The sequence below is a fragment of the Dromiciops gliroides genome, chromosome 3, assembly GCF_019393635.1.
Source record: "Dromiciops gliroides isolate mDroGli1 chromosome 3, mDroGli1.pri, whole genome shotgun sequence".
Lineage (NCBI taxonomy): Eukaryota > Metazoa > Chordata > Mammalia > Microbiotheria > Microbiotheriidae > Dromiciops > Dromiciops gliroides.
The window spans coordinates 617,076,551-617,100,478 of record NC_057863.1 but is presented as its reverse complement, the minus strand read 5'-3'; the positions used below and the strand labels follow the sequence as shown (position 1 = coordinate 617,100,478).

At 45.5% G+C, this 23,928-nt stretch overlaps 1 protein-coding gene across 7 annotated transcripts in view; it reads left to right on the top strand.

Annotated features, from left to right (window-relative positions):
* Positions 1-23,928, top strand: part of ARHGEF10L (Rho guanine nucleotide exchange factor 10 like) — a 237,951-nt gene that overhangs the window by 129,671 nt on the left and 84,352 nt on the right. For 4 of the 7 annotated variants that reach the window (XM_043997670.1, XM_043997666.1, XM_043997668.1 and 1 more), the window contains 7 exons: positions 1,396-1,575; positions 2,867-2,983; positions 3,498-3,590; positions 6,628-6,801; positions 12,676-12,821; positions 19,282-19,296; positions 19,515-19,696. In XM_043997670.1, the coding sequence (XP_043853605.1) occupies positions 1,396-1,575; positions 2,867-2,983; positions 3,498-3,590; positions 6,628-6,801; positions 12,676-12,821; positions 19,282-19,296; positions 19,515-19,696 (907 nt within the window). The remainder of the gene's footprint in view (positions 1-1,395; positions 1,576-2,866; positions 2,984-3,497; positions 3,591-6,627; positions 6,802-12,675; positions 12,822-19,281; positions 19,297-19,514; positions 19,697-23,928) is intronic. The other 3 variants (XM_043997671.1, XM_043997669.1, XM_043997673.1) reach the window with 1 other exon arrangement.

Here is a 23,928-nt window from a genome sequence, read left to right as displayed (position 1 = left end):
CAGGATCTCCTGAATCCAGGGCCAGTGCTTTATTACTGCAGCACCACCCTAGCTGCCCCGGCTGTTATGTTTCAACTGAACGTTTATGGAGGGCATTTATTATGAGCAAGGCCCCATGCTTGGCCTTGGGTCATGTACACAGAAAAAAGGATTTTTTATAAGTCACATCCAGTTGCAGTTGGCTCAGAAATTGGGGGCCTCCAGGAACATGTGAAGACTTAGTGGAGGAGGCCAAAGCTAGAGACACGATAAAGATGGTAGATCAACAGGGTGTCATCTATGGTGTCTAAGAAGTACTACAGAGACACATCTTTTTCTGGGAAGGCTGAGAACTGGGCACCCCATGACTCGGCTCTAGCTCAATGATTCCCCGAGATCTCTTCATGTGGTCTATTCATAATTAAGAAGCAGCATGGTCCAAAGGGTTGGGAGTCAGAGGACCTGGGTTTGAATCCCAGTTTTTCTCTCTGCTACGTACATGAACTGGGTTCAATTTCCTCCTGTAAAAGGAAGAGGTTGAATTAGATAACTTGGGTCCCTTATGGCTCTAGATGTTCTTACCATCAAATATCCTTATTTTTCATTGTTAACCCCCTCACTTTTTTTTTTTTTTTTTTTTTTTAGTGAGGCAATTGGGGTTAAGCGACTTGCCCAGGGTCACACAGCTAGTAAGTGTTAAGTGTCTGAGGCCGGATTTGAACTCAGGTCCTCCTGAATCCAGGGCCGGTGCTCTATCCACTGCGCCATCTAGCTGCCCCCTCACTTTCTTATCTATGCAGGCATTCATTCTCCTTCCCCTATTCCCACTCCAACTCACTCAGAGCCAATCTAGTCCCTTTGCTATATACCATTTTTTCTGTCTCTCCCATCACACTGGAGGCTTCAGAAGACCAGGGACCATCCCTTCCATAAGTCTGGAGGCTCTGTGATTGTAGCGTCAGTATCTTCTCCATCAGACTGAGGTCTGAGACTGTCTATTTGGTTTTTCTGTTGGTGGGTTCAGAACTGAGTCGACCTGTGATCATTCTGATAAAGGGAACACCTATCGCTGTAGGTCAGTGACTGTTGTGTCATTTTAGTCCTAGAGAGTCATTTGGGGCAGTGAGAAATGACTTTCTATGGGTCAGATGGCCAACCCTCCTCTCTATTCATGACACGGTCCTGCCTCATTAGCCGAGCCGTTCTTTCTGAAATCCTCTGCTTTCGGAGTATGGGGTTAATGTGTCCACATATTACTAGCTAGGATGGTAGGTTGAGACTGAAGGCGGAAACACCTTCACCTAGAAATGAGAGCCCAGCCCCTGGTCCAGTAAGGGAGTGGGCACCCAAGTATGTGGGGCCTGGGCCTCACCCAGGCAAAGGGCTCCTGTTCTAACTACCCCCGTCCTCTGACAGGATTACAGAAATCCCCTGATAGAGATGGAGCCCAAGGTGCTGAGTGCCCGCAAGTGCCAGGTGGTCTTCTTCCGCCTGAAGGAAATTCTGCAGTGCCACTCCATGTTTCAGATTGCCCTGTCATCCCGTGTGGCCGAGTGGGACACGACGGAGAAAATCGGTGACCTCTTTGTGGCTTCGGTGAGTGGGGGCTGGGCCATGGGATCCCTCTTTGCCTTCTCACCAGGCCCTTGCCCCTTCCCGCTCTGTGAAGGGAGAAGGCACAGCCTGCTAGGGAATGGAACCTGTGATCCAGATCGACCTGGGAGGCGAGCAAGAGCACTGGGTTAGAGGTCATCAGTGTGTGTGTGTGTGTGTGTGTGTGTGTGAGTGAATATAGTATCATATATTCATGTCATTTTGTACTATTTTTTATATTATTTCATATTGCTGATATTTATATTGTACTTTAAGTTGTTATTATTGCCCTCATCTGACATGTTCTGAGGCCCCTCCTAGCTCTGGCATTGTGTTCTAAGGGCCCTCCCAGCTCTGACATTCTGTGATCCTATGAAACTTCCCCAAGGTACTCCTGCCTGATATGTGAGAGGCTCAGACATGAGGATGGGGGGTATCTAGAGTCTTTCTCCCCAAGGTTCTCATTTCTTCCCTGTGCTGCCCCACCATGGTGGTACGCAGAGTATATTGAAATATTTGGCCTGAGACACTAGCTGTGTGACTCTGGGCAAGTCACTTAACCCTGATTGCTTCTTCTTCTTCTTCTTTTTTTTTTGGGTGAGGCATTTGGACTTAAGTGACTTGCCCAGGGTCACACAGCTAGTAAGTGTTAAGTGTCTGAGGCCGGATTTGAACTCAAGTCCTCCTGAATCCAGGGCCGGTGCTCTATCCACTGTGCCACCTAGCTGCCCCCTGATTGCTTTTTTTTAAAAAAAGAAAAAAATATCAGACATACACTTGGCCTTTGTGGTTCACTCTTCCCCATTGTAGCCCCTTTGCTGTAGCACTTAGGAAGCTGGTTCCTATGAAACAGCAGCTCAGAGGCAAGGACTGTGTAAAGAGGATCATCTCCGCTTTCTAGACCAGGAAACTCAGTGCCAAGAGTGTTTCCTGATTCGGGTAGAGCGACACAGCGAGCGCTGGAGCTGGCATCCTGGTGTTGAGGAAGTTGTGGCTCCACGTTCCAGCCACTCCTAGGACTTCTGCCTTCAGACTGAGGACACTGTCCCTCCTATTCTGGGTCATCCCTCTTCCAAATGTTGTCATCGGTCTCAGGATCCTGGATGAGAATGAGAGGAAATTGTAGGGCAAGGGAAAGAGTGTTAGACTCAGAGTTGAGAATGCCACAGAACCTGTGTCTAGCCCTTTGAAACTCTAGGACCTTGTAGAAGTTCCCTAGTGTCTCTCAACCTCAGTTTTCCCATCTGTGAGATGGGGATAACAATTCTTGTTCTTAGCTCCTTTTTGTTTCTAGTTCTCCAAGTCCATGGTCCTGGACGTGTACAGTGATTATGTCAACAACTTCACCACTGCCATGTCCATCATCAAGAAGGCCTGTCTCACCAAGCCGGCGTTCCTGGAATTCCTCAAGGTCAGTCATGGGATGAGTTAGGTGTCCCTTGGTGGGGAGGGACAGGTCACTTGCTTAGCAGAGACACCATTCTTGGCTCAAGTACTTCTCCTTCCCTGACTTTGGTGAGCCTGCTATAAGATGGGAAGATATCTGTATCTGGTACTAGGAGGGCATAAGAGTTCATGGAAAGTCAGCTTGATAGGTTCCATGAGGAGTGAATAGGGAACCAGAAAGTGGGAAGACCATATTCTGTGTTCTAAGGGTTCTTCCAGCTCTGACTTCTGTGTTCTAAGGGCCCTCCCAGCTCTGACCATCGCCAGGGCTCAGGTTGAGGAGCAGTGGGAGGGCAGACTTTTGGGATCTAGGGCTCAGAGCCGTCGCTGCTCCTCCTTTGGAGTCAGGGCTGCTCAGGGACTGTTGGCCAGGTGGATCCAGGGTGGGAGGAGGGCAGCTCAGCTTGGGACAGGAGTAGGGCATGGGCATGAACATGAACTACACATCCTGGGGAATGACGGGAGTCTTTCTCCTCCAGAGGCGGCAGGTGAGCAGCTCAGATCGAGTCACTCTCTACGGGCTGATGGTGAAGCCCATCCAGAGGTTTCCTCAGTTCATCCTTCTGCTTCAGGTACGGCCCTGTCCCTGAGCCTGGTGGCAGCCGGCATAGCGTGGGCGGATGGACCGCCACCTCCCCATCCTCCGTCTCACCTTTTTCCTCCTGTAAAATGGGTCTTGCTTTCTTACCCAGGGGAGCCTACGTGGGTTACGTGGTGCCCTCCGAAAGCATCGGGTCTGCGTTCACTGAATGACTGATAGAAAAGCCATTGATTTAGAACTTCCCATGTGATGAGCTAAGCACAGGAGATAGAAGTAGAAACCCTGTGATGGTCCATGCTCTCTGGCCAAGCTCACATTCTACTTTGGGGGAAGGAAACACCATAAAAGACCGCTCAGCCGCTGGGCAGATGGAAGCTCCTGGCGACCCTTGGGGTTCAACAGCAGGGCCAATGGCATGGTCCTCAGTTCTATATGTAGGTCAGAGGACAGCACTGGGAGCACTGAGACAAGGCAGAGGGCCAGACCATCTCACCAGGAGGATGAGCGTGGATAATTGTCTCATTTCTTCCAAGCTGTGTGAGCAGTCAAGCCCCAGTGGGTTCTGAGCATCCTGGGGCCAGGAGAGAGGATCATGGGGGAAGAGGAGAATGAAATGGGAAGAGCTATCAAGAGTTACACATTTCCGATGAAATTAATTGTCTGACCTTGACCTGAAAGGGGAAGGGAAGGATAATAGCGTGTGGTCCTGGCTGGTTCTTCTTGGATAACCCGCAGGTCCGTCTCTACCATTCTGCTTAGTTAGAGCCTGTCAGCTTAATTCATGAACATTTATTGAATGTCTGCTTTATGCAAAAAGCAAAAGGGAAATAATTCCTACCCTCAAGGGTCTTATATTCTACTGGGACTGAGGAGCATAGCTTATACATTGAGACGTTCTGCCCACCATTTTTGTCAGTGACATGGATGAAGGCCCAGAGATCCTGCTTCTGAAATCTGCAGAAGACACAAAGCTAACACAGTGGGCAAAAGAGCTGGGTTAGAACAATGGGATGCCCTAATATGATGAAATTAAATAGGAATCCATGGAAAATCATGCCTTAGGACTGGACACTCTGAAAAAGGCATGGCTGGACATGTTTTTATAAGAAAGAGCTGGAGGTCTTAGTGGAACCCAAGCTTAGTATGAGTCAACAGTGTCACATGGCTGTCAGAAAACCTAATTAGGCTACTGTGATAGCAGCATAGGATCTAAAGGGATGGCGACTGTACTTAGGACTTCAGTGGTACAGGGAGCTCCTGGGAGCAGGTCAGCACCGACTCTGCCCCTTGGTTTTAGAGAGTGGCCCATTGGACTGAGAGGGTCTGGTATGTATCAGAGGGCAGAGTTGTACCCAGGTCTTTTTGGCTTCAAGCTGAGCTCTTTATCCAGTGTGCCAAATGGGTCCTCAAGTGGAATACTGGGCCTGCTGGTTTCTTCCATGTTCCCACCACATATAAAGGCTTGTGGCTCTCTTTTTTGAGAACCACATTTTGGGAAGAACATATACTGGACAGCTAGTCCCAAGGCAGGGGCCCTTACCAGTGAAGGGATTGGAGACCATGCTAAATGAGGGTCAGCTGAAAGGAATGGGGATAGCTTCAGGGAGAGAAGATTTAGGGGGGCACGTCATCAAATGTTGGAAAGGTAGGAAGAGGGTATTCTCTTTGTGCTTGTCCCCAGAGGGCCAGACTGGGAGCAAGGGGCAGAAGGGACAGGCAGGAAAGCAGATGTTAGCCCAAGGTAAGGAGACTCTGAGAGCTGCCCCTGGTCAGCGTGCTCTCTGAGGAGTTGGTCACCGCTGGAGGTCCCCAAATGTGGGATAGACTTAGGTGTTATAAGACGTAACTGACTCTGAGATTCCATGATTGTATGACTCTCCAGGGGGCTTTAGTTCAAGGTTGGACCCTTGAGCCAGTGGCTTGGTCCAGTATTGTCCCTGAGAACCCCCTTTCAGACTGGGACGATCACTTGGTTTGTGCTTAGCATATATTTTGTATTCGCTGATTTGTGTACACGTTTTCCCCAGGAGTACATGAGCTTCCTGAAAGCAGGGATTTTGTGGGCTTTATCTTTCTATCCTCAACTCCTGGCTAATTAGTTGGCACATAGTAGGTGCTTAATGAATCTCAGCCAAAATGAAATGCGCACTCTCACTTGGGTCAGTGGGGGAAGCCGACTGCTAAGGAGGACAGTTCAGAGGGTAAGACGTGATGGCCAACCGTTCATATCTACTCCCAGTTCTCAGATCAGCCTGTTACAGAGGGTGGTTACCAATCCTGGCACACCCATTCTAACCCCATAGTTTTCCTGGGAAGGCAGTGAGGCAGGAGTAGACTTTATTCCCCTGGAGGAGTCAGCCTGTGACTAGCCTTGTCAGAGGCAAATGCCTACTCTGTGCCATGTACTGTAGCAAGTGCTGGAGGTGCAGAGATGACTGTAGAAGCCATCGGCCCCTGTCTTCTTGGGGCTTATATTTAATTAGGGAGGAAACAGGATGTGGCCAGAGAAGTAAACAGTCTTGGTCTGACCCAGGGAACTTTTAGGAGTTGTGAGGTATGTGTATAGGCATGTGTGAGGAGGGAAAAATAGAGGGAGACACAGTGAGGGGGAGGGGGAGGAAGGAAGAAGGGAGGGGGGGAAAAGGAAGAAAGGAGAGAGAGGGATGGAAGAAGAGAGAGAGGAGAAAAGAGAAAGGGAAAAGGGAAGAAGGGAGAGAGAGAGAGAGAGAGAGAGAGAGAGAGAGAGAGAGAGAGAGAGAGAGAGAGAGAGAGAGGAGACAGGGAGAGCATGAGGGAGGGAGAGGAAGTTAGAGGAAGAGAGAAAGGAGAGAGAAAAAGAGAGAAAGAGGAGAGAGTGAGATAAGAGAGAGAGGAGAGACAGGAGAGGGAGAAGAGAGGAGAGAGGGGAAAGAGAGAAAGAGAGAGAGAGAGAGAGAGAGAGAGAGAGAGAGAGAGAGAGAGAGAGAGAGAATGAGAATGAATGAGAATGAGAATTGAGGAGCAGAGCAGACAGGCCTAACCATGCACCATGTATCTCTGAAGGTGGTCTTCTCCTCTTGTCCCCTTAGGACATGCTGAAGAATACCCCCAAAGGTCACCCAGACAGGTTGTCCCTCCAGTTGGCCCTCACAGAGCTGGAGACGCTGGCTGAGAAACTGAACGAGCAGAAGCGGCTGGCTGACCAGCTGGCCGAGATCCAGCAGCTGACCAAGAGCGTGAGCGACCGGAGCAGCCTCAACAAGGTGAGGGCTGATGTGTTGGACCCAGGGAAAGAGCCTGACAAAGGTTCCAGTCCTCACTGTGACCTGGGCCACGTCCCTTGCTCTCTAGATGCCTGTGTCCTAATAATTTAGCGATAGAGTAGAAAGAGCCCAGACTGTAGAATAAGAAGGAGCTGGGTTCGAATTCCACCTCTGATGTTTACCACCTGTGTGACCTTGGTGAGTCCATTCTATTTCTGGGCCTCAGTCTCCTCTTCTGTAAAATGAGGTGATTAGCCTATGTGGCTTCCAAGGTCCCTCCCAGTCCTACATTTATGATTCCCCGATACACTAAAGTCTTTGATGCCTCATTTTGACTCAGACATAGCCTCCGGTCTCTATGGAAGCCAACAAAGGTTGGCTTCTGAGCCAAGCCCATGGACAGACTGGCCTGAGGACCAGTCAGGTGGGACTTGGAGAAGTTGGTTACTAGGGTGATGATGAATTTTTTTAAAAAGTGAGACAGTTGGGGTTAAGTGACTTGCCCAGGGTCACACAGCTAGTAAGTGTTAAGTGTCTGAGGCTGGATTTGAACTCAGGTCCTCCTGACTCCAGGGCCTGTGCTCTATCCACTGCGCCATCTAGCTGCCCTGATGCTGCATTTTTTCATCCCAGTAATTCAGGAAGATTCTGTTGCAGTAGGTGGAGAAGCAGCCTACTGGATTGAGGTCTCAGAGGACCTGGGCTGAGATCCCGCTCCTGCTAGTTACTCCCTATGGGGGAGTCCCTTCTTAGGGCCTCAGTTTCCACATCTGTAAAATGAGGGCGTTCCTGATGATTCGTGATTTTATGATCCCACAGCAGTAGAGGGCCAGGGTCGGCAAACTATAGTCTGAAGGCCAAATCTATTCTTAGCTCCCACGGACCATTTCAAAGACAGGCAATAGGCTGTAGTGGCCCTTGGACTGCGGTTTGCCAGCCCTTGGTGTAGTGATGGACATCATTGGGGAAAGGGAAGAGAGGAAGATGGTGGTTGGCATCATCTTAGAGAATGTCCGTGAATCCTGAAAGTCTGGGGGTAGAGCGATGCCCTTAGCTATCTCATAGGACCCGTGGGAGGAAGGTGCCCTGTAAACCTGGCAGCTCCATCCAAACAGTTGTTCATGATTCTCCTTGTGAACAGACAACAGGCATGGCCCCTTGTCGCACAAGACTCCTCCACAAGGTGGCAGTGTTCTTCCATTCCTGTCTTTAGGATGGGGGGGACAGCTTAGACCCCGTGTGCCCCTGGCCCCCAGCCCTCCCTCGGGTCTGAGAGAGGGTCACATGCTATGGATGCCTCAGGTGGAAGGGCACTCGTGTTCATTTCACCTGCTGCCTCTGACCAGACTCTCCTTTGTTAATAAATAATACTGGGTCCCTCCTGGCATAGAGTCATTTTTTTTTTTTGGCGGGGCAACAGGGGTTAAGTGACTTGCCCAGTATCACACAGCTAGTAAGTGTCAAGTGTCTGAGGCTGGATTTGAACTCAGGTCCTCCTGAGTCCAGGGCTGGTGTTTTATCCACTACATTACCTAGCTGCCCCCATAGAGTCATTTTTAAAAAAAAAATTATTATTTTTTTTATTTTTGGGGGGCAATGAGGGTTGAGTGACTTGCCCAGGGTCACACAGCTAGTACCAAGTGTCTACAACTGGATTTGAACTCAGGTCCTCCTGAATCCAGGGCTGGTGCTTTATCCACTGTGCCACCTAGCTGCCCCTGGGTCATTTTTACTGTCTGAGACACCTTCCTCTTCTCCTCCTTGGTGCATTTCTTTGGTGCATTTCTTTGGCGCTCTGGGATGAGACCTGAAGAGCTAACATTTCTGTACTGCTTTAAGGTCTGCAGATCACACTGCAGACATTACCTCCTCTGATCCTCATAACAATTCCGGGGGCCAGGGGAGGGGGCTGTTATTACTGTCATCTCTCATTTTACAGATGAAGAAACTGAGGCAGACAGAGGTGAAGTGACTTGTCCAGAGTCACACAGCTACTAAGTGTCAAATGTCTGAGGCTGGATTTGAACTCAGGTCCTCCTGAATCCAGGGCCGGTGCTTTATCCACTGCGCCACCTACTGTCCCCCACTTGTTGACTTCTTGGTCTAGTGGAATGTCAGCTCCCTGAAGTCCCAGGCTATTTATGTCTATCCTGCTATCCCCAGTGCCTGACACAGAGGAGACAACAAATGCTCAGCCATTATCTTGGTTGTTCATCCCTGCTTTTAGAGTTAAGAAACCTGAGTTCAAATGCCATCAGAGATGCTCACTCCTGGAATGACCTTGGATAGGTCATATATCTTCTCTAGGTCTGAGTCGCCTCATCTGTAAAATGATGAGGTTGGACTAGATTGTCTAACCCCCCTTCCGTCTCTGAACCCTTTGACCTTGGCCATTGGGGCTGGCTAGAGCTTGTTCCAGATGGGATGCTCTCCTGTCAACTTCCTCGTTATCATAACCACTGGGTCCCTCTTTTCCAGAAAGGAGATGTTGCCCTCAGCAGGATGCTGGCTCAGCAATCACCCATCTAGTTCAGTGCTGTCAGAATTTGTGTTGAGGATCAGCATCCACTTGCCTGTCCTTTCCTGGTTTGGGGAAATGAAACTGGGTGTAGTTGGAAACAGAGGCAAATTAGGTCTTTCACAATGTGCCCATTCAGGACCCCATGGAGAAATGTTTGTGAAATATCCTGTTTTAATTTGGGGATTTTTTTTTTTCACTGGGGAACAGCACAGGCGGAAGGGTGGTTGCCAAGAACCTAAGGAAATTGCTTTGGTCACTGTTCCTTTGGGACCCTCAAGATGGGCTCACAGAATGTCTAAGCTGGAAGGGGCCTTGAAGACCAACCTGACCTTGAATGTGAATCTATGCATGGGACATATTCCCATGCCAGCCAGTCTTTGCTTGAAGACTTTGAGGGAGGGGGAACTCAGGACCTCCCTAAATGATGCCTTCTCATACCTCTAATTATTAGGTCGTTTTTTCAAATAATAATAACAACAACAAGAATAATAATATAATAAACCAACAGCTACCACACAGCTAATACTTTTATATAAATGTTTTAAGGTTTGTAAAATATGTTCGGTTTTCTCATTTGCTCCTCACAATAACCCTGTCAGTTAGTCATTAGACTTTGATTAAGGGCCCACTATGTGCCAGGCAGTGTGTTAAATGCTGGGGATACAAATATGAAAAAAAAAAAAGACAATCCCTGTCCTCAAGGAGTTTACATTCTGATAGGGGTGGGGATGGGGGAGAAGAAGACAATACATACAAGGAACCTGAAAAGCAGGAGTAGACCAGTGGTTCCTGAGGAGGGTACCTGACATAGGGACATGGTGGAAAAGTCAGGGAAGCGCCAGGTGCAGTCACATGAGAAATGAGGTGATGTTCTGACCTGAGCCCTCTCCTTAAATGGAGGATTTGGAGTTCATGGCTCCCCCTGCCAATCCAACCTACGCTGGGAGGTAGTCGCTGTTGTTATTCCCATTTTATAGATGACAAAACTGAGGCACACAAGAGGTTAAGCAGCTTGTCCAGCGTCACACTGCTAACAAATGGTAGCTTGACATGAATCTGCAGGACTCGAACTCAGGTCCTTCTGACTCCCAAGTCCAGGACTCCCAAGTGCACCACTCAGCTACCTCTTCCCTTCTTTCCAAGTTCTACCCTTTGCTCCTAGTTCTGCCTCTTGAGGCCAAACAGAACAAGAACTCTACCTCTTCCATGTAACAGCCCGGAGATGTTTGAAGTATTTTTAGCCTGCTACAAGGCCCACTCCCTCTCCCCCTCCCCATTTCTCTTCTCCATTTCCTGTTTCTATTGCCAGTTACCAGATGCCATGGGTACTTTTTTTTTTTCACCTTATCAATATCCTTCTTAATATGTGATATTCAGAAGTAAAGCCACCTGTGGTCTGCTGAGGGCAGGGCACAGCCAGATCATCATCCTCTCAATGTAGCCCAAGATGATATTTGATTTTACTTCCTCGGAACCACACTTTTCACTCATATTGAACTTGTGGGCCACTAGAATCTCTAGATCTTTTTTCAAAGTGTTGGCTATCCTATTCTCTTCCAACTTTGTTGGAACCCTGTTGTCTAAACAGCCCACATGAGTTGTTTAGGGTTTCTTCCCTGATGAAGGTCATGACTACCAATGTCAGATGGAGATTGAATTGACATCTTTTTGAGGATTAATCAGCAAATATTTATTAATAATAAGATTATAGATTTATTACTCTGATCATTTATGAATCATCAATCATGGATCATAAGATCAAAGACAGATCTAGAAATAAGGTTAGGGACTATCTAGTCTAAACTCCTCATTTTTTCTTTTTTTTGCAGGGCAATGAAGAGTAAGTGACTTGCCCAGGGTCACACAGCTAGTGAGCGTCAAGTGTCTGAGGCCAGATTTGAACTCAGGTCCTCCTGAATCCAGGGCCAGTGCTTTATCCATTGTGTCACCTAGCTGCCCCAGCCCCTCATTTTTCAGAAGAGGAATCAAACCCAGAGATGTTACATTAAGATATTAAATTAGGGGGGCAGCTAGGTGGTACAGTGGATAAAGCACCAGCCCTGGATTCAGGAGGACCTGAGTTCAAATCCTACATCAGACACTTGATACTAGCTGTGCAACCTCAGACAAGGCACTTAACCCTCATTGTTCCACAAAAAAAAAAAAAAGAAAAGAAAAGAAAAAAAAAAGATGTTAAGTTAAACAAAATCACCACTGGATTATGCTCATCCACATAGTGGAAATAAATTCTTCCCTAACTATTGTGAGGGATACATACCATGCAGCATCATGGCATAGTAAAAAGAATACTGAACTTTGCATAATGAAACCTGAGTTCAAGTCTCAGCTTTGGCACTTAGTATTTTATGTGTAACCAAGTCTCTGAAGCCCCAGTTTTTTCATCTGTAAAATGGGAATAAGAAACCTGGTGCTAGCTCCCTCTTTCTTTCGCTATTATCAAAAGAAAGCACTTTGTTTTAAATACGTTTGTTAAATGGGATTTGCTTTATTTTTATCTTCTTAGTAATAGAGCATGTGGAATGGACATTGGTCCTGTTAAGGTTGATAGCTATATTGCTTCCCCTGTTCTCAGGTTAGAGTCAGCTTCCTCCTGCATGTTCCTGTTGCTTTGTCCTTTTTTTTTTTTTTTTAAGTGAGGCAATTGGGGTTAAGTGACTTGCCCAGGGTCACACAGCTAGTAAGTGTCAAGTGTCTGAGGCCGGATTTGAACCCAGGTACTCCTGACTCCAGGGCCGGTGCTCTATCCACTGCGCCACTTAGCTGCCCCTGCTTTGTTCTTTGAAGGAGGTGGATCAGGGGTTCTCAGACCATAAGCTCAGACAGGTTTCACCAAATGAGAAAGATTCAGTTATGGGCCTGCTGGCACACTGCATGTCTTCTGATGACTAATCAGGCTATGTTTGGAAAGAACATTGGTGACCAAGGAGTGTTGATTGTTTGGTAGTAGCATCACAGATCTAAGTCTGGAGAAGACTTCAGAGTCCATCCGGTTCAAACCTGCTCCTTCCTCCCATTTTACAGATCAGGAAACTGAGGCCCAGGGAGATTAAGTGGTAGATAGTGATCATCAGAGTGGGGTTTTGCCTCCCTAGCCAGTCCTCTTTCTACTGTACAACCCTGGAGAGGTGGCTGGTTCAAGACCCAGTGAAAACATCAAACATTTAAAATGTCACCCCAGGAAGTATATGGCGGGTTGGTTGACCTAGGAGTCAAGAGTAGGATGTGGTAGAACTTTTGGTACTGAATTCCATTGTCTAGCTATGTGCCCTCTGGTGTCAGTTGGGCTGAAGGCTGGTGCTGACTTAGGTCTGTGGTCCTCTCTCTTTCTATAGCTGCTGACATCCGGTCAGAGGCAGCTGCTGCTGTGCGAGACCCTGACAGAGACGGTGTATGGGGACCGTGGGCAGCTCATCAAGTCCAAGGAGCGCAAGGTTTTCCTGCTCAATGACATGCTGGTGTGTGCCAACATTAACTTCAAGTAAGTGACCTGTTGGTTCCTCTCTGTTATGGCAGAGCCTTCTTTCCATCCATTAAAAAGGGGGAGGGGAGTGAGAGGAGGAGGACATTTAGAGTGGACCTGTCTTACCCTAGTCCATTCCCATGAGACCACCATTTAGACTCAAGGATTCTTTCTTCTTGGACTTAGGTTGGGGACAGCTAGGTGGCACAGTGAATAAAGTACCGGCCCTGGATTCAGGAGGACCTGAGTTGAAATCCAGCCTCACACACTTGACACTTAACTGGCTGTGTGACCCTGGGCAAGTCACTTAACCCTCATTGCCTCGCCAAAAAAAAAAAAAAAAGCTTTGGGGGTGATTGATCAGGTAGCTTCTCTGGTCAATAGTCCAAGGATGCTGCAGAATCCCAGAGTGGGCCTTGAGGGGACCATCTGGTGCCTGGCTTTGGGCAAGTGACTGTCACAACCATGGGGTAATAGAAAGAACTTCACTTTTAGTGTCAGAGGTACTGGATTTGAATTCCAGCTCTGCTACTGAACTGTCTGTGTGATATTGAGCAAGCCCTTTTACTCCTATGGGGCTCAGTTTCCTCTTCTGTAAAATGACTAGATGACCTCTAAGACCCTACCTAGTCTGACAATCTGTGTCCTAAGGGCCCTCCCAGCTCTGACATTCAGTGTTCTAAGGCCCTTCCAGCTCTGTCATTCTGTGTTCTTAAGGGTCCTCCCAGCTGTAACATCCTGTGTTCTAAGGCCCTTCTAGCTCTGTCATTCTATTGTTAAGGGCTAAAATTCTAGCTAGTCTGTCTAAAATATTTAATGAGTGGTCGCCAATAAATTATAAGCTTTAGCAAGAGTTAGACTTTTAAGCATTTATTAAGGAGAATAAGAATTTGGTAAAGAGAGAGAGAAAGGTCTAGATTCCTATCTATTAAAGGGAGAGCGCATTTCTAGCTCCCTTCTCCGCCAGAGTCCAGAGGAAAGAGCGTGAGACCGAGCGCCCGTCTCTTCCTTCCTCCTCCCACTAGTCCGCGTCACTTCCTGACTCCTGGTCTTGCCCTCAAAGACCTTCCCTTCATGGGCAGAACTCTTCTACAGTAAGTATCCAGCAGGTGGCGTTATTCCAATCGTTACAGTCCCCCCTGTTGTTCCTCAAGAAACAAAATGTTTCCTTGACGGAACAGTAAAAAGAATATAATAACTATTGCTAACTAATAATATGTGAACAACAATATAGAAAAGGAAGAGAGGAAAGTTTTGTCCAGAGGGGCGATTTTTTTTTCCTCATGAACCGACGCTTTGACATTAGTCTTGCAAAGGGAGGGCCTCTGCAGAGAATACATGTTACAGATGGTGTATATTATAACAGAAAGAGAAAAAAAAACCAACAAAAAGAACAAATCAAAACTGTTCATTTAAAGTCTCTGAAAGTCTTTTCTCAGATGTCCTCTAGGTGTAGTCGTGGAATGGAAGTCTTTTCAGGGGTTGATGTGTGGATGCTGGTAATCAGCCAGGAAAATTTCCTACAAAATTGAGCTTAACACAACTTTAAAACAGCTTTGTCAATAATCAAATCAAACAATGAAAGTTCTCAAAAACATGTCTAAGGGAATACAGAATCTTAGTTGTTACACATGAAACATATAATAAAACAAAAATTGAAACATTCTTTAAAATTATAATATTACTATAGTCCCCCCCCTTATGGAGGGTAATTGAGAAGACAATTGCTGCAATATTAATTATTAAAAATAATTTTTATCTGTTTCATCACTTTTTGCATCATCTGCCTAATTATCCTCATGCCATTATGAGAAATTTTAAAATCTAATATAATTGGTAACAGGTGTCAAGGCCAAATTCAACACTGTATTTATCATGACACCTGAGATAATTATGGGGGTTACCATAAAAGAACAGAGAAATGATGGGATATGAGCATTCCCACACTTGAGCAATATATACTGCCCATGCAGTATGCCAGGTCTAAAATAGGTGGATGGAATATATGTCCATGCCACCGAACATATTGGAGGAAACTGAGTCAGACTTAATCAGATGCATGGGATTGAGATGTCCATGGCATCAGGCATATAGGAGGGAGCATAGAAGCCAGGTGTAGGAGCGAGATGGGTGGGATGAATACTTCCAGCCATCTGTACAATATTGTGGGGAAAAATAAAATAAAATATTAAACCAAGAGAATCCAACCTCAACATTTGTCAAAAGCCGTTCCCTCGGCCATACCTTGACTTCATGCATGTCTCCCCTCATGTGACAGTTCAGTGTCTGCTCTTGCATGTATTCCTCTTGTGATTGGATGGCATCTTGGCCAACTGGCATCTGATAACTCAGAATAAAGGCAATTAATGTCTTAAATGATAAATTCCCATAATCCAAGTCTCATATGGATTTAAAATTGAGGATAAAAAATGATTGCAAAAAATGTGAATACATCTTGACTCAAAATATAATATATAATTATGCAACAATTTCAAATAATACCCTTTTTTTACTTAGTATACAATTACTTTTGTGAAAAATCAGAACATACTTAAATACAAGTTAAAGCACAACAGAATCTCAAAGAACTTTTTTTTTTGAAAAAAGAAAACTTTTACAAATGTTCCCCTCTTTTTTTTTTTTTTGGGAATATGCTTATCAAAAATAATACTTCTAGAATCAATTTACACTTGCCATGGCAACCAATTTGCCAGGGAAATGCTTTAAAGAGTTTGATCAAATAATCAGTTGAGAAAAAATAACAAAAACAAACAACTCAGAATATGGGAGCACAATACTCCTAGAATTAACATTGTATTATGAAATCAAAACCATGTTTCAAAATTAGATAGATGAATGAATAGAAGAAAATACACATGGAATAATAAGACAATGAAATTCAAACTAGGGAAATCTAAATGAATATGAACTTAATATTAATAAGAGTATTATAAAATATAAACTTGATCACATGACTATAAAAAGCTTTTACAAATATTCTCCTTGTTTTACAAACTAAGTATAAGACACAATCTCAAAAGCCTGAAAATCTCTATGAAAATAAACCCATACCATTAATTTCAAAATGTATATGTAATAGCATAGAAATCCTATGTAACCTCTGAACTGATACTATCACTCTGAATGAATTCAGAACACTTTTGATTCCGATATCTAAAATCCCCAATACTCATATCAATACCTTGCTGTTTACTTCTACATTTCTGTAAAATATATATACTTCCATGGCAAGAGAAGCGGAGTCTTGAACTATGGTGATGATTGTCATTCTTATTCAGCTTAAGTTTTTCTTCTTTAACCCCTCTATATTGTCTGTCAGTCTTTTCACCATACAAATGCTTTATAAGATTACTAATTAAAGACAAAAGCAGGTTAGCAAAATTATGAACAAAACGAGCATATCTGGAATTTAAAGGGTTTTCTAAGGTTGTCTCAGAAGCACAGCCAGGCTGGGGAAGGGCTGAGCCTGAAGCTGCAAATGCAGGTAGAAAAAGTTGAGCATGCGCACCAGATCTCTGGACTTCCCAGGCAGGGGAAGCTATGGGCTTGGCCATAGGAGGAGTAGAGGGTGGGGTCTGGAGAGGAGGGGAGGGACCAGAGCAATTTGAATCAGACTTGATTTTGAACTCAGGCCTGGATTCCTCTTCCCCCACTTTGCCTCCAGGTGCTAGGGGATTAAAAGCTTCTAGAGGGTGGGTCATTGCCTCCAGGCATGCAAAATTAAAGCAACAATTACTGTTAGAACTGGGAAAAGCTGCGGGAATCTTTTCAGGTTTCTCTGAAAAAGCATGGTTGGGAGAGGGAGAGATATTTCCTTGTGTGAGTAAGTTGCTGGCTCTTTTAACAAAAAGAAAAAGAAAAATAGAAAATCCACAAAAACAAAGCATTAACATGATCTTATCTCCCATTTGTCTGGTTAAACAGACTAAAATCAAAAATAGGATAATTAGGGAGTTTAAAAGGTCCATTCGAAAAAATTTAAAGGAAAACACAGCCAGTACACCAGTACTTAGCAGTTTAAAGGGTAGGGGAAATTTCTTACCCAAATGGAAGATCAGAAGTGAGGTTCAGCTTTCCTCTTCGTGGTCAGCCATCTGTTAAGGGCTAAAATTCTAGCTAGTCTGTCTAAAATATTTAATGAGTGGTCGCCAATAAATTATAAGCTTTAGCAAGAGTTAGACTTTTAAGCATTTATTAAGGAGAATAAGAATTTGGTAAAGAGAGAGAGAAAGGTCTAGATTCCTATCTATTAAAGGGAGAGCGCATTTCTAGCTCCCTTCTCCGCCAGAGTCCAGAGGAAAGAGCGTGAGACCGAGCGCCCGTCTCTTCCTTCCTCCTCCCACTAGTCCGCGTCACTTCCTGACTCCTGGTCTTGCCCTCAAAGACCTTCCCTTCATGGGCAGAACTCTTCTACAGTAAGTATCCAGCAGGTGGCGTTATTCCAATCGTTACACTATGTTCTAAGGGTCCTCCCAGCTGTAACATCCGGGGTTCTAAGGGCCCTTCCAGCTCTGATATGCTATCTTAAAGTCCCATCTGGCACCCTATAATCCTATGAAAAGATAGTTATTTGTTCTGCTTTTGACAACAGCCTCTTCCTTATTTCCCCTGCTTCAAGGCTATCTCTTCTTGATGCAGCAGATGCTCTTTCTTAGATCAAAACCAAATCTCTTATTTTATTTGATTGTGCACTTACTTGGCTTGAAAGGTTTTGTCTCTGGATGCCCACATTTATCAATGTACATTAATGGTGAGAAGGTTCCTAGTTTGCGGTTAGAAGCTCAAAGGAAAGTTCTGGGACCAGAATAGACTTGTCTGATTTAGAGCCCAAAGAGGCTCAGATAGTCCCTTACCCTCCTTTCAGAGAGGAGGAGCCTGAGGCCCAGAGAGGCTTTGAGTTCCTTCTGGTCACCAAGATTCTAAATCGTGGAGCCGGGATTTGAACCCTGCCCCTCTGACTACAAATGCACTGCGCCCTCCATTGCACCATGCCATTCCCCCTCTCCTTTTGTCATCAGCAATGTTTTTGTTGCAGCCTTGCTTTCCCACTCTTTTTTTTTTTTTAGTGAGGCAATTAGGGTTAAGTGACTTGCCCAGGGTCACACAGCTAGTAAGTGTTAAGTGTCTGAGGCCGGATTTGAACTCAGGTCCTCCTGACTCCATGGCTGGTGCTCTATCCACTGCGCCACGTAGCTGCCCCACTTTCCCACTCTTAAAACACAGAGAATTCAAAACCTCTTCCAAGTCATGTGCAATAAGAGGTCATTTCAGCATCTAAGGGGTTAAATCATGCCACAGGGCTTTGGGTTTTGTGGTTTTGCATTGCCTGTGCCCTCACTCCCAATGAATATTCATTTCTCATTCATTTGTTCAGTCAACTCAATAAGGGGTCCCAAGCACAGTCCGAGAGAGGTAGGGAAGGAGGGGGAAGAGTTGGCTTGGCAATATCATAGATTTGGGTAATAAAATGTAAGCCCCTTGAAGGCAGGGCCTGGTTTTTGTTTCTGTTTTTGTACCCTCCAGGACTTTTAGTGGGCACTTAATGAAGGTCTGTTTAATAGATGAATAAATAAGTAGGTCACTGTAGAAGTATGGGAAGATCATTCCCAGTTAAGGCAAAATGTGATTCAATGGAGAGAGCTGGACCAGGATTCAGGAAAACTTGAGATCATTTTTTTGGGGAGGGGGGCGGATCAATGAGGGTTAAGTGACTTGCCCAAGGTCACACAGCTAGTAAGTGTCAAGTGTCTGAGGTTGTATTTGAATTCAGGTCCTCCTGAATCCAGGGCTGGTGCTTTATCCACTGTGCCACCTAGAAGCCCCTTGAGATCATTCTTCCCCCAGCAACTTATTAGGTGTGTGACCCTGGGCAAGTCATTTCACCTAATGTCTACAGGGAGCTTAGCACTGTGTTGGCACATCATTCCCTTCCCTTTGTTTCCCTGTCTGCCTCAGTTTTCACATCTGGAAAATGGGGATAAAAACAGCACCTACCTCCTGATTCATTAATATAAAATGAGGTAATATTTATAAAGGTCTTCACAGATCTTAAAGTGCTGTATAAATCCTAGCTGCTAATCATTGTTATTTTTATTCTTCTTCCCTTATCTATTCATTCAAGAGACTTATTAAGGGCTTTCTCAATGTGTAGCTGGAAGAGACACAGGGATAGATAGGATCAAGTCCCTGCCCTCACAGAGCTAACAGTTTCATAGGGGAGGAAAATCCCACCGTAGATGTAATCCTCAATAGTAATTGATTGGTATATTTGAAGTTCAGAATGAAGTCGTATAAGAGGTATGAAGGGAAAGGCTAATTCTGATGAGAAACAAGACTGGGCTATTTTTCTACCCACCCTCCACCAGGGCCCACCCTTAGTATCCTGCCCGGAGCAGGTCTTAGCTGACACTAGAAATTGATACTCATAATGACCTTCCATCCTTCTTGTCTTTCTCAGGCCTGTCAACCACAGGTAGGTGGGACTGGGGCCTTGGAGCTGCAAGCAGGGGATTTTTGTGTGGTTCTGGGGCTGGGGGCATGGGGCTGGGCTTGCCCGGTGCTTCTGACTTAGTTTGATCTTGGTGTGGGGGCTGCCAGTTGGGGCTGCATGATTTGTGGCTGAGCTGCTGAAAGGGGGATGGGAGACAGGAGTGGAGTGAACAAGTGTGACCCTCCCTTTCCTTTCCACAGGGGACAGCTGGAGATCAGCAGCCTGGTCCCCCTGGGCCCTAAATACGTGGTGAAATGGAACACAGCCCTGCCCCAGGTACAAGTGGTGGAAGTGGGCCAGGAGGGCGGCACCTATGACAAGGACAACGTTGTGATTCAGAATGCTGGCGCCAAGAAGTCTACTCCGGCTAGCCAGTCCCACAGTGAGTGTCTTTGCCTTCTCCCCTCCCCCTTTCCATCCCCAACCTAACTCCTAGGTATCGCTCTGCAGTGTGTGATGCAGAGGAAAGGGGACCAGACAGGAATGCAAGGGGCACGGCCAGCAGGCCTGGCTCTGCCACTTAGCACAAATCATTCCTCTTTGGGCTCTTGTTCTGGGAGGGGGAGAGCCCATTGCCAAATCCAGTCTTCAGCCGCTTTGATCTTCCTTGACTTTTAACCTCCTTTTCCTTTTGTAAACCTGTTTTCCTCCTGCTTTTGCTCAGTTCCCTTTGCTTGTACCATCAGCCATCTGACCCCACAGTCCCTGTGTAGGTGTCCCCAAGAGACTCTCCTGGGGCCTATGCTCTTTATCAACTCCTTTGTGCTCAGGTATCATCTCTGTGTATTAATTCCCAAATATCTCTCTAGTTTTTTTAATAAAAAAAATTTAATTTTCATGCGGGGCAATGAGGGTTAAGTGACTTGCCCAGGGTCACACAGCTAGTAAGTGTCAAGTGTCTGAGGTCAGATTTGAACTCAGGTCCTCCTGAATCCAAATCTCTTCTCTTCTCTTCTCTTCCTTTGTGTCATTCATCTCTTTCCTTTCCCTTTTCTGTCTCCCTTTTAAAAAATATATATGTATGTGTACGTATATGTCTATACATATATCTACAATTTATATATAATTTATATATAGTATATATAACACACGCACGCACGCACGCATGCACACACACACACACACACACACACACACACACACACACATAGTATATAAATAAAATCTCCAACCAAATCCTTGCTGAATTCAAGTTTCACATCTGCTTACTAGACCTTTCACCTGAATGTTCTAACAGCATCTCAGCCTCAGGCTAGGCCCCCAGACTGAGCTCATCATCCTTCCCTTTAAACCTGCTTCCCTTCTAAATTTCTCAGTGTCAAAGCTGACCCTACCTTCCCATTTTTCTAGCCTTGTAACCTCAGAGTCATCTTGGGTTTTTCCCTCTTACCCAGCCCTGTATCACATCAGTTATAATGCCTTTTCTTTTAGATAGTATTTTATTTTTTCCAGTTACATGTAAAGATAGTTTTTAACATTAATTTTTTTGGGGGGCAGGGAACTGAGGGTTAAGTGACTTGCCCAGGGTCACACAGGTAGTATTAAGTTTTTGAGGTTGGATTTGAACTCAGGTCCTCCTGAATCCAGGGCTGGTGCTTTATCTACTGTACCACTTAGCTGCCCCCCATTATAACACTTTTTGGGGGGGTGTCAATAAGGGTTGTGACTTGCCCAGGGTCACACAGCTAGTAAGTGTTAAGTGTTTGAGGCTGGATTTGAACTCAGGTCCTCCTGAATCCAGGGCTGGTGCTTTATCTACTGTACCACTTAGCTGCCCCCCCATTATAACACTTTTTTGGGGGGGTGTCAATAAGGGTTGTGACTTGCCCAGGGTCACACAGCTAGTAAGTGTTAAGTGTTTGAGGCTGGATTTGAACTCAGGTCCTCCTGAATCCAGGGCTGGTGCTTTATCTACTGTACCACTTAGCTGCCCCCCATTATAACACTTTTTTGGGGGGGTGTCAATAAGGGTTGTGACTTGCCCAGGGTCACACAGCTAGTAAGTGTTAAGTGTTTGAGGCTGGATTTGAACTCAGGTCCTCCTGAATCCAGGGCTAGTGTTCTATCCACTGTACCACCTAGCTGCCCCTCCCCCCCACATTAATTTTTTTGTGTTTTTTTAATTTTTAAAAATTAAAAAAAATTTAATTACAATATTTTTTATTTTATTTTATTTTATTTTTTTACGGGGCAATGGGGGTTAAGTGACTTGCCCAGGGTCACACAGCTAGTAAGTGTCAAGTGTCTGAGGTCGGATTTGAACTCAGGTTCTCCTGAATCCAGGGCTGGTGCTTTATCCACTGTACCACCTAGCTGCACCCCCCCCCCTGCCTCGCCCCCCACATTCATTTTTTTTTTTTTTTTGCGGGGCAGTGGGGGTTAAGTGACTTGCCCAGGGTCACAAAGCTAGTAAGTGTCAAGTGTCTGAGGCTGGATTTGAACTCAGGTCCTCCTGAATCCAGGGCCGGTGCTTTATCCATTGCGCCACCTAGCCACTCCCCGCCCCCACATTCATTTTTAAAGAAAATTTTAAGTTCCAAATTTTTTCTCTCTTTCCCCTCTTTCTCCTTCTTGAGAAAGTAAGCAACATATATGCAATCATATCATGTCTTTTTAAAACAATTCAAATTTTAAAAAATAAGCAAACTTTCATTCTCATTTGTTCTTATTGTTCAGTCATTTAATTGTGTTTGACTCTTTGTGACCTCATTTGGGGTTTTCTTGGCAAAAACACTGGAATAGTTTGCCATTTCCTTTTCCAGCTCATTTTACAGATGAGGAAACTGAGGCAAACAGGACTAAGTGACTTGCCCAGGATGACACAGCTAGTAAGTGTCTGAGGCGGGATTTGAACTCAGATCTTCCTGCCTCCAGGCCCAGGGCTCTATCTACTGGACCACTCGGTTGCCCCTCATTTTCATGGACTTCTCAATTGAAAAAAGAAAAAGAAAAACCAGTTTGGTAACAGACCTGCACAGTCAAGAAAACAATTTCCACATTGGTCATGTGCGAACACATCTATTTCCTTCTGCATTGTAAGCCCATCATGTCTCTGTCCTGAGTCCATTTAGGAGGTGGGTAGCTGTGTCCTCATTGGTCATTCTATGGATCTGAATTCTTGCATCTTTCACAGCTGTTTGTCTTTTCGGCATTTGTTGTCTTTACAGAATGGTTTCCTTATTGTTTCCCTTTCCGCTGCATCCATTCACACCCACGCCTTGTTGATTCTGCCTGAATCTCTTGAATCTGTCCCATTTTTTGCTGTGCATTGTTATAATACTCCCTAATTGGTCTCCTTGCTTCCTTTCTCTCCCCTCTCCAGTCCATGCTCTGGAACTGCCAAATTAATTCTTCTAAGTCGTTAATTTGACCATGTCACTCTCCTCCAAAGCTCCGAGCTGTTTCCTTTTGCCCATGGGATTAAACAGAGCCCTCCCAGGCTCTCCCTCTGCACATTGACTTCAAGCTAAGCCCACAGACTTATTTTATAGTGCTGCCCATTTATGCATCCTACCTTCTGGCCAGACTGGGCAGCCGGCTGTCCCTGAGCTCAGCATTCCCTCTCCTGGGCCAGTGCGTTCGTACAAACCTTTCCCCTGGGATGTGGTCTCTCTGGGAACCCTTAGCTCCCTTCAGGGCTTAGCGCAGGGGGTCACCTCCTCCGTAAAGCCTTTCCCATGCTCTCAGCCATTGGTATTCTCTTCTTCCTCTGGTGACCTTGTATTTATACTTACCTGTATACATGTTGTATCCTTCCCACTCCTGGCCCCTTAGAATAGGAGCTCTATGAGGACAGAAACTCCTTTAATTTTGCTTTTAATCCTCAGTGAGGAGCATAGACTGAGCCTGGCACATAGTAGGTGCTTACTATGTATTTATTGAATTGATTATTTCTTCTTATTTTTTTTAAAAGGAGAATGCTAGAGAGAAGTATTTGTTTTTTGTTTTTTGTTTTATTTTTGGGGCAATGAAGGTTTAGTGACTTGTCCAGGGTCACACAGCTAGTAAGTGTCAAGTGTCTAAGGTCAGATTTGAACTCAGGTCCTCCTGAATCCAGGGCTGATACTTTATCCACTGTGCCACCTAGCTGCCCCTTTTTAAATTGATTCTAATGCTTGCAGTCGCTTCTCCTGGGGTTCTGGCAAATGACCATGTTCTGTTGGCTGTCAAATGCTTCAAGAATGTGAGTTATTGTTATTTTTACTGTCTGGCTGGAGGCCAGCTCTCTATCTACCACCCTATGTTGCTTCTCGTTCAGCCGGGCTGGTCAGTGGGTAGACCTCTGCACGTGGAGTCAGGAAGACCTGAGTTTGAATCCTACTTCACACACTAGCCTTGTGGCCCTAGGCAAGTGAAACATTTCTTTTTTTGTTTTTGTTTTTTTGTTTTTTGCAGGGCAATGAGGGTGAAGTGACTTGCCCAGGGTCACAAAGCTTGTGTCAAGTGTCTGAGGTCGGATTTGAACTCAGGTCCTCCTGAATCCAGGGCCGGTGCTCTATCCGCTGTGCCACCCAGCTGCCCCAAGTGAAACATTTTTAATAGCTCAAATTAGCTTTCTGGCTATCTGTAGGCTTTTAGCTGCCTATCTATAGGCTATTAGCTGCCTAAGCCAGT